The sequence below is a fragment of the Paramormyrops kingsleyae genome, chromosome 22 (genome assembly GCF_048594095.1).
Source record: "Paramormyrops kingsleyae isolate MSU_618 chromosome 22, PKINGS_0.4, whole genome shotgun sequence".
In the NCBI taxonomy this organism is placed as follows: domain Eukaryota; kingdom Metazoa; phylum Chordata; class Actinopteri; order Osteoglossiformes; family Mormyridae; genus Paramormyrops; species Paramormyrops kingsleyae.
Window position 1 is genome coordinate 3,097,191 of NC_132818.1, and position 10,289 is coordinate 3,107,479.

The 10,289-nt window shown below is 40.6% G+C and overlaps 1 protein-coding gene across 1 annotated transcript; it reads left to right on the top strand.

The window, feature by feature from the left end:
- The first annotated feature begins 4,591 nt into the window (after positions 1–4,591).
- On the top strand, positions 4,592–9,796 carry ccdc137 (coiled-coil domain containing 137). The gene is made up of 6 exons (XM_023801128.2): positions 4,592–4,787; positions 6,847–7,019; positions 7,342–7,567; positions 7,992–8,074; positions 8,154–8,233; positions 8,340–9,796. Exons 1-6 carry the CDS (start codon positions 4,720–4,722, stop codon positions 8,529–8,531), a joined length of 822 nt encoding a protein of 273 aa, XP_023656896.1. The 5' UTR covers positions 4,592–4,719; the 3' UTR covers positions 8,532–9,796.
- Positions 9,797–10,289: the final 493 nt, after the last annotated feature.

Here is a 10,289-nt window from a genome sequence, read left to right on the forward strand (position 1 = left end):
TATTGAAACTGCAGGGTCAGCCAGTCTCTGCAGTAATTAAGGTTAGGAGCCTTACTCAAGGGCCCAAAAATTAAATGATTTTAGAACCACTGGATCTAAAACAATGACCTTCTGAGCACAGGCACAGAGTCCTAACCCTCAGAGCCACATACTACTGTCCAGTCTGCTACTTAGCTGTAGATGTCTATAAATAAGGAACTTAATAATGTCTATAAATAATGATAATGATAAATAATAATAATGTCTATAAATAAGGAACTTAATAATAATTGATACTTTATTGATTGAAATTTTCCTTAGGCCTCCCCCAACTTGCTCTTTGTAGAAATGTACATGCTGGCACCCTGGGGGTTAAGGGCCTTGCTCAAGGACCTGCAGATGTGCTGAAGCTGGGTTTGAACTGGTGATGTTCTGATTACAGGCACAGAGGCTTAACCCACTGAGCCACATGCTGCCCCCCTTTTTTAACATATAAATTTCCATATAATTATTTACATCTTTTCTATTTGGTTAAACATTTGGTTTACAGTTATTGTACAGTAGGTACATAATAAGAGTGATAGTGAAAAGAATTTCTATACATAGACCATGGCAGAAATAGAGCAAATACACTGCTTGAGCACTTTATTAGGAACACTATAGTAGTACAGTGTAGGGCCTCCCTTTGCTATCAAAACAGCCTCAGTTCTTTGTGGCATGGATTCTACAAGATGTTGGAATCATTCCTTTGAGATTCTGGCCTATGCTGACATAATTGCATCACACAATTTCTACAAATTTGTCAGCTGTGAATCCATGTGAATTTCCTGTTCTACCACAACCCAAATGTGTTGGATTCAGATCTGGTGACTGGGTCACCACTGAAGAACACTGTATTCATCACCATGTTCATGAAACTAGTTTGAGAAGACTTTTGCTTTGTGACATGGTGCATTATCAAGCTCAGAAGACGGGTAAATTGTGTCCCATGAAGTGTCCATGGTCTGTAATAATACACAAATAGGCATTAAAGCAATGGCAGATTGGTATTAATGGGCCAAAAATGTGCCAAGAAAACATTCGCCAGACCATTACAGCTCAACCACCAGCCTGAACTGTTGACATAAGGCAGGGTGGGTCCATGGATTATGTCGACGTCTGCTGTCACGTCACAGGCAAGGACACAGGTGAAGACAGGCATGGGGAAAACCAAAGGGGTTTTATTAAAAGAAATTACAGGGAGGGCAAAAGGAAAACAGACCACAAGGGGACAAAACGGGGTAGGGAGAATCAGGCAAGAGCACAGGACACACTGGGGAGCACATGTAGGCTGCAATATCAATGACTGGACTGGAGAGCTTGAGATGTGATGCTTTTCTGCTCACCACAATTGTACAGTGGTGATCTGAGTTTCCGTAGCTTTTCTATCAGCTCAAACCAGTTTGGCTATTCTCCTCTGACCTCTCTCATCAACAAGACATTTCTGGTTGCAGAACTGCCGCTCACTGGGTGATTTTTGTTATTTTGCACCATTCTGAATAATTCAAGACTGTTGTGCTTGGAAATCCAAGGAGATCAGCAGTTACATAAATACTCTGATACCAGGCCATCTGGCACCAACAATCATGCCACAGTTAAATAGATCACCATTCTAATCTTTTATATGAACATTATCTGAAGCTCCTTACCTATATCTGCATAATATTATGCGCTGCAGTGACAAGCTTGGTTGATTACATAATTGCATGAAAAAGCAGGTTTACAGTACATCTGTCCCTAATAAAGTGCTCAGTGAGCATAATATATGAAATATGAATACATGAAGAATGATTAATGTCCATTTTTACTTTAAGAAGATCCTTTTTGAATTCCATCTAGTGCAAAAAATATAGGTCCAATCTCTTTCCATAAGTATAAAGGAACCAATAACGTATAGTAATGGTACTGTTTATAGTACTGTGCTTTATAAGCCATTTTATATGATTTATTTATTTGCTTAGAGTGTGTTAAGGTGGTCTGGATAAATCCCAGACCATCTCCTTTAGTCCTTTTACATTTCATGATTTTTATCATTCGTTCAGTAATATTAACTGCTGACGTGGAACCATGGCTGGTTCCTCTTCATTGCAGGACCGGCCCTGACCCGTGTGGCTGACTTAACCTCCAACTTGACCCTCACATTCATAATTTTGGGCTCCTAGCTGGAATTCTGATGGGAGGGGTAAATGGAAAGTGATTCTGTGGGTTTGCTGAAATCATGCCGATCCCTGAATTCCTCATATGTTCTGAATTTGTCCAGACAGGTTTCTTTGGTGTAAAGCAGGATGATATGCAGTTTGTCCCCTGGAATGGATTCTTTTCATTACAATATCGACTGTCTCTGCAAAACTATTTTTTTTTACTATTTTTAAGTATTTTCCCTATTTTTTCTTGGGTATTTGACATTCTGGTAGAAGGCCCACTAAAGTATTGTAATATTTTAAGAGACTTCATTGCAGTTTCATGCTTAAGCCTAACTGCATTATTTAGACCGCAGGAGTAAACCTGAATTAACACTGTGCAATGCAGGGAGAGTAACACCACTAACAACTTACCCATCGCATCACCAAATTACACGATACAATCATATAATTATAAAGAAAAACTTTTACTATGTATGAAACCCACTGGAAATGTCTGCATAGAGCTCCAACCAAGGACAAACACCTTTACAAATGTCATTTTAAAAACCCAGGCTTCAAAGAAGCCAGTGTTTGGTTAATATGTCGATATGATTCTTAAACATAGAAAACATAAAAACAGATCTTATGTCATTGGAGGTTACTGGAAAAACAGTGTGCAGGTTTACAAATTTATTGAGGTGAATTACCGTCATAACTGCACTTGCTGGAGCATTTGCTGTAAACATCCTTGAGGGTAACTACACAGATTCCCTCTTCCTCCTATACTCACTGGAAATAGTTGCAGCTTGTGGTTTTGCTCCATCGATGACAAGTTACACACTGTATATTCGGGTTCCTCCTTACACAGCTGCTCATCAAAAGCATACATAACCACTACTCTCCTTCTATTCTTTCTTCATTGACCTCTGCTCTGGGAAAATCAGTGAAGAAATACTTAGGTACTGTTCAAAATCTCATACTTACACAGTAGGTACTGAACAGGGGGCAGTGTGTTGCTCAGTGGGCTAAGCCTCTGTGCCATTTAGTTTTCAAAATCTATGTGCAACAATCCTGCCAAAATGAGAATCAAAATGAAATTGCAAATGAAATAGAAAATTGCAAATGAGTAGCTAACTTAGGCCACATTAATTTGAGCGACATGGGCGACCATGTGTAAGGGACACAATGACAATGGAATCAGCAAACGCAACCCACTGTCTGCTCCAATTAACATACAGTAGTATGCAAAAGTTTGGGCACCCCTCGATAAATAACATATTTTGGTCATTTTTTTATGGAAAAGATGTAAACACAGTCTCTGTAGGAAATGGAAAAAATGCACAATATTTTCATTATTATGGCACTCTGCAAAAGTTTGGGCACCCTAAGAGTTCCAAAGTCTCAGATTCTTTTTACAAGGTTTCAGACCTTAATCAGCTCATTAGATCTGATGCATGGCAGCAGCTGTCATTAGTAAATGTCAACTCGTGCCAATTTCAAAGCTTTACAAATACACTGACTCCTTTCGAAGAGCTGTTCACAAGGTACTTCTTTCACTCATCCATCATCAAATGCCCCTGTTATACTGGACTGTTTTGGACATTGTTGGTAGTGTTTATTGTTTTAGTGTTGATTGTTAGAGTTGCAATTTACGATCGCTGTCAAGGAGCTGGGCTTTGTGCACATGATTTTGTTATATTGCGTGTTTTTTAATACATCTGCATTATTGTTTAGAGTTTGTGAACATTAAAGTTTTTCAATAATAGAGTTTTTTGGAATTACATAAATGAAAATATAGTCCCAACATGGGTGCATTCTACCAAAAAAGTCTTGGTCTTAATTAAAAGTCTTGATCTTGTGTTGGCCTTAGGTAGGATCAGTCTTGATCTCGAAAAAGATGGTCTTGAACACGTCACTGGATTGCACACACATGGTCTGTGCCGATCATCCCATTTCCCCAGTCCTTCTAAAAGTCCAAACACCCTCACCCTCACAGACGACCCTGCCTGGTACTAGTTCATGTCCTGCTCATATAATGCTATAAACCTTTAAATTACTAGTTTTAAAAATCGACATTTTAAATGTTAGAATCAAAATGACAACATACAAGTCGAAAGACCGTATCGATCTGCACATCCCTAGAGGACACATTTGACTAACCTTACGTCACGCGCACTATGCGCGGACCGTAACACCACGTGTGGAACATGCACTAGGTTTAAGGCTAGCAAACGACATGTCTAAAAGCAAGTTTATAGTCAAAATGAATTAGCTGTATTTAAATACTGCTACTCGGTGCTTAATACACCTACCATTTCTATAACTTTGCACGTATAAAACGTACCATGAATGTTCATTGGTTAGAAAACTGGGAACAACGAATACGAGCAAGACAAAATATAGTCAGCCAATCGGTGTTAAACTTAAACGCCTAGGGGTTGGACTTGATCAGGGTTAAAGGTTATAGGCGGAAGTAGGCGTTTAGGACCATGTGGAGATAGTTTGTTACGGTTTCATTTGTTTTTGAATTTTGTGTGTGTTCTTTTAATGTATTTATTTTAAAAAAGAGTTTTACGACATGGGAAAAAACAAAAAAACCCAACCTGAACAATCGCAGCGTGAATCCAAAACAAATCAGCTTAAGAGGTAGAAGATTATTTATTCCAGAACATGACTGTATTTGTTTAAGATTAAGGTTTTATTTTATTTGTTCAAACATCTGTCTGATATCTTGTATCGGTTTAGTTTACAATAGAATCTTTGCCTTGTATACGAGAGAGACTAAACTTCAAATCGGTATGTTAATGAAAATGATCAGTTACGTTTCCTTAAAGTTTAGTTAAGCTACTACATGTATTTCGCTAACTTCTTATAAAAACACGAGAGAACAAGCTAATCAGTGTTGCCAATTTTGTTCAGCTGATTGGCGTGATTTTCAATTCAAGACGAGTCTTCATACGCATTTACATGTATGCAACAGTTTTATCACATCGGTAAATAGTCGGTAGGGTTCGCAAACTACCCCAACGCTTTTGATGTAGCTAATTTTAGGTTTATAATAGAATAATGTGGATTCGCCGTAAAATGTCTTGCGTGAACGCGAAAGTCTGAAAGTGTGAGTGTCACGCCAAATGTGTGACAGTGGAAAACCCTTGCTAATTTCACAAAGCATGGGTCAACCGAGCCCACAAACCCTGAAGACGTGGAGCTGCGGAACTACCATTGCGTAACAAATTATCTTTAATTAGCAGACTGTCGAAGTTAAAAATGTTTGCAAAAATGCCTGTCCGGTGGTATACGTACAAGTATCCGTCGACTGGCAATCGCGTTTGAGACACCGGACACAAGTCAATTTGGGCGTATCTCCTTAGCTATAGGGGACAAGCAAGACATTATGTATATTACTGTAATATACATGAATTACTGTACACAGTACAGCAGAGTATGTAAATATAAAATAACACTTTATAATAAAAAGATTGCCCTTAAAACTCACGAAAAACAAGCCGCTATGAAATCCAAAGATGCGAGCCGTAGCAAACAGTGGGAGGTGAGAAAGAAAACGACGATTGAATCTGCGGCGAAATATTGTATATTTCAAGTATTTTATTGCATTGTTTTTTTTTAACGAAATAGCACCGTACAGGTATTGTGTCATGTTATTGTAGCTATCTATCACATTTACATTACTGTATGCATACTGTTTTACAAGTTAGAGACGGTCATTATACGGCTGCCATCGCTGCCCGCTCACTCATCGTTTGTTTCATCAGAAACCTACTACTCAAACATTAATGCAGTCCATACTGTACATATGCATGTATGCATAACATGGCAGAAACCATTGTAAGTAGTGGGTCATTATATGACTGACAGCATTGGCCATTCTCCTGTACCTGTCACACTAAGCGATGCACTGCTAATATTCTACTACATCCTCTTTTATGGATCTTTCAGTCAGTGGATATTACAGATGCTCCTCACTTAATCTACCTGTTTAACTGTGGCGTCTCAGCATCAAGCATCTCTTTTCGCATCACCCTTTCTCAGTGTTTCCTTTCCGCAGTCCATAAGTATTCACTACACTAGTGTTTGCAATCTCCAAGACTACAGATTTCGTCTATAAAATTTGTGCTTTATTGTGCTTCCCACACAGGGTTGCCAGCTATCAGGCGTCAGGCGTGACACTCTCATGTACACACAAGAAGTCTTAAGGCATATCTATATTACAGTATAAGCCAAAAATTAGCTACCATACATCAAGAGCTCTGGCATGGTTTGCAAACCCCACAGACTATTTGCAAGGTAATAAAAGTGTTACATGTATGTAAATGAGTGTGCAGACTCAATTTCAAATTGAAAATCTCAAGCAAGCCAGCTGACCAAAGTTGGTAACCCTGACCATACAGTAAAAAATGTCGGCGAAAGTAAATAAAAACAATTACCTGTAAACATCTATAAATATACTGAAAATGTCATAAATGGTGCAAAAGTCAGATTAAAACAATATCTAAAGATGGTTGACACAAACCCATTGCCAGTGCAGTATGCTTGAAATAGTAACGGAACTCAATCATTAAGTGAGGAGTGTCTGTATTTACAATAGACTTTGTTATATGTAACTGGAATGTTACTCGATGAATAGCTGTAGAGCATTTTTTTGACCGCAGAAGTGCTGATAACCTGGTTATTTGTGTGATCACAGCCAGAGCACAATGTCTAAAGGCAGGAAGTCTGTCAGGACAAAGAGCATTAAACGGGACAGTAAACCCCGGCAGACGGCACACCTGGAGCACATCCCCTTTCGGCTGCGTGAGATCATGAAGAGTAAGGAGATGATGAAGTTGGGAGTCGCCAAGCGGAAGGCCATGTTGAGAGGTGCTAACTTAGAGAGTTACGATCTCTGCTCTCTTGCAGTGCTTTGCTCATGAGTGTCTCTGATTTGCAGCATTTAAGCATTTGTGTTTATCAGCTAAATGAACATTTTGATAACTAGGTGTGGTAAATTATGAAACAACAGGTATGATGCAAAGCTCAGTTGAGGTTGATGGATGAAACGTATTTAATGGACTTTCTGATGTTTATGTGCTGCTTGAAGGAACATGTTATTCAGTAATGCATGCTTGCTTTTTATTGTCCATTTGATTGGCACATAATCAGGATGATCTGATTGGCTGTTCCCATTGCTCCTCCCTTGTAGCCATGGCGCCAAAGCCAGATACTGGGGTCCCACAGGCGACGGACATCCCTGTCCCAAACTTCCAGAGGGGAAAGAAGGAGTCAAAGATGGCGTACATGCAGCGGATCAGAGAGGAGACCCAGCACGTGCAGTTCCTCACTCTGAACCAGGTGGAGCGCCAGCCAGAGCTGGAGCCAGACAGGCAGGAGAAGCCAGCAGACACGCGCAAGGCTGAGAAGAAGAAAGAGTACGTATTAACTGACTATCCACGTTTGCTTAGTGCTGTTGCTGAGTACTGTTTGAACCTCTCGTTGGCTGTGCTTATGTGCATCTGATATGAGCATGGGCAGTTCAGCCATTAGCACTAGAGCCTCACTCCTCCTGGATTGTGACTTTGATTCTTGACCCCCATCTACCTGTTCTGTGTGGAACCTATGTGAATAAGTGTTTCTTAATTACCCATTGCATGTGTGCCCTGTGCTTCCTTTGCTTTATGGATGGATGGATGATAGAACTAATGCCATCAATGATTATGTTGCTATGTCATTAAAACATGCGGATGAGGATGGGTTTAGGTCTTGAAGATTAGCTAGAACCAGCTTCATTTATTTATTGTATAGTGTTTGGTGTTGCCCTTTCTTATCTCTGACTTGTCCTTTCTCATATTACAGATTTGATAAAGTAAGATTGGAAAGGTTGCAGAAGAAGAAGATGGCAAAGAGAGAAGAGAGGGAGGAGAAGGAGAAATTTACAGGTGGGTGGATGTTTGAGCCAAATGGTTCAGTCGCATCTCAAGATTTTGCTTCGTTCTCAGGTCACTCTTTCCCTTGCAGAGAAAGTGCAGTTTGGGGAGGTCGCCATGGCTCCCCCATCCTTGACAGCTAAACCCCGCAAAGCTCCAGCAAAGTCTCAGGTGCAAAATCTCTCCACATGCTTCCCTTTCTCTGCAACTCAAGTATGAATTTATTTTTAGACAGTTCATGAATTTGAATTTTTCAAAATATATCTGCTGTCTCTAGGGGGCGCCAAAGGAACTACTGCTTAGCTCTCTCCTTGGCCATTCGTCAGTCTCCGGCAACAAGCCCTCCATGGCACGGCAGCGGATGATGGAAGAGGAGCGGGAGCGCGTGGTCAATGCCTACCGCCACTTGAAGGCCATGAAGCAGAGGGATCAGGGGCCCTCGGTGAAGCAGCAGCTGAGCCCACACTGATGGTTCAGGCACAACTGCTGAATTTAGGGGCTAGCAGACTCACAGAAACCAGGTTGCTGCTGTGTGTAGGAGGAGACACGCCTAAGATGTGAACACGGCCTGTTCAGGAGTGGATCAGGGCTGTACCAGTGCAGAGTGGCTCAGTGCAGGCCTTAGGCCCACTGGTTGGGGTATGTGGCTCAGCATGCAGGGCTCCTACTTAGGATGTTAGCATTCAGACTTCCTGTCAGCCTTAGTCTCCCCTTATTATTTTACCCTTTTCCATGGTTATTTTACCATTTCAGTTAATTGCTATTAAATTTATACTGAAGAGTGCATTAGTACAAATCATAAATCATCTGCGTGAGGGACTGCAAAGTGTGTTGGGATTGTTAGCGTGACAAAAATGAAACACTTTATCTCAAACCACTACCAGATTTTTTTAGCTGAGCAATGTATTAGTTAATAATAACTTCCATTTCAAATCCACATTTATGAGGTTGATAATGAGCAGGGGCAAATTTTACTGTCAGCCACCTAAACTGGTGGGAATCATACAGGAGGGGTAAACCCTGAATCAGGTGCATATGTATTATTCCATTTCTCAAGCTTTTCATTTTCATTTCATGGTTAGTTCTTATGGTCATATTGCGTTTTTAAGGTGGCTAAGCACTGTTTGCAGTCCTTCCACTAGGGTTCATTAGCCTGCCTTTCTGAGAGGCTGTGAGATACTATCTATGATCTCAGGTACGTTATTTGCCTGAGCTGCAAATGTAAATTGATAAGGTGGAGAGTGTCAGCACATTCAGACCATAGATTTGCAAAACGGCATTTGGAGAGATTGGTGTGGATTCATCAGATCCACTCCATGTCATGATTTACTCTTAACCCTGTACTATATGTGCGCACTCAGCCCTATCATCCATCTTTGTTTTTTCTGAATAATGTTTGAAGCAGCTGATGTGAAATACATGCTGAATGTGTTTGGTGTGACAGGGCTTCTGTAGAGGGACCTTCACTTTAGCAGTATACTCTCTCTACATAGGACAGCCACAGCTGTTTGCCAAGGCCTGGGCTGAGCAGGCTACATGTCGCTGTCGTTGGAAGGGTATGGGAAAATAGAGAGGCTGTGAAGTGCAGATGTGGGGGGGGCAAATATTGTTTGGCAGCTTTGGGAGGGGAAAGTAAGATGACTACTGTACCTGGTTCTCTTGATTCAGTCTGCCTGTCATTCATGTCTTGACAGTTTTCTTTGGCTAAATAAACCTGTTACTGAATACCACCCAGATTCCCTTTACCACTTATTTTTCCCACAATGCACTTGTATCAATTTCTCATTCTCACACAGTCTGCTTTTCCAGTTTTCACCTTATCCTTGCTGTGTTGCCGTCTTTCCCCTCCAGATGCAGTTTCCCCAATGATATCATCTCCATGCCCAATCAAAGTATTTCTTAGTGTTCTCATTCTTTCTGTCTATCCACTCATTTCTCATATCCGCTGATCCGTTACGAGATCAGTGATCCTCTTTCCTTCCGGATCCTCCTTAGCGTAACATGAGCAGGTTGGTACAGAACAAATCCATGTGCTGCATGCACATTCTCAGTATCTGAGCGGCTGTTCTATTGCAATCTTTATGCAGATTCATTTAGGAAATGTGAATCAGTCAGTCTGCTACTTCGATTTTGGAATTCAATGTGAAGGAAGTCAGTGTGGTAATGTACTGTGCATTTAGCTTTTGTTGAATTCTGGTATTCATGATTATTGATGTTTTATACTTTA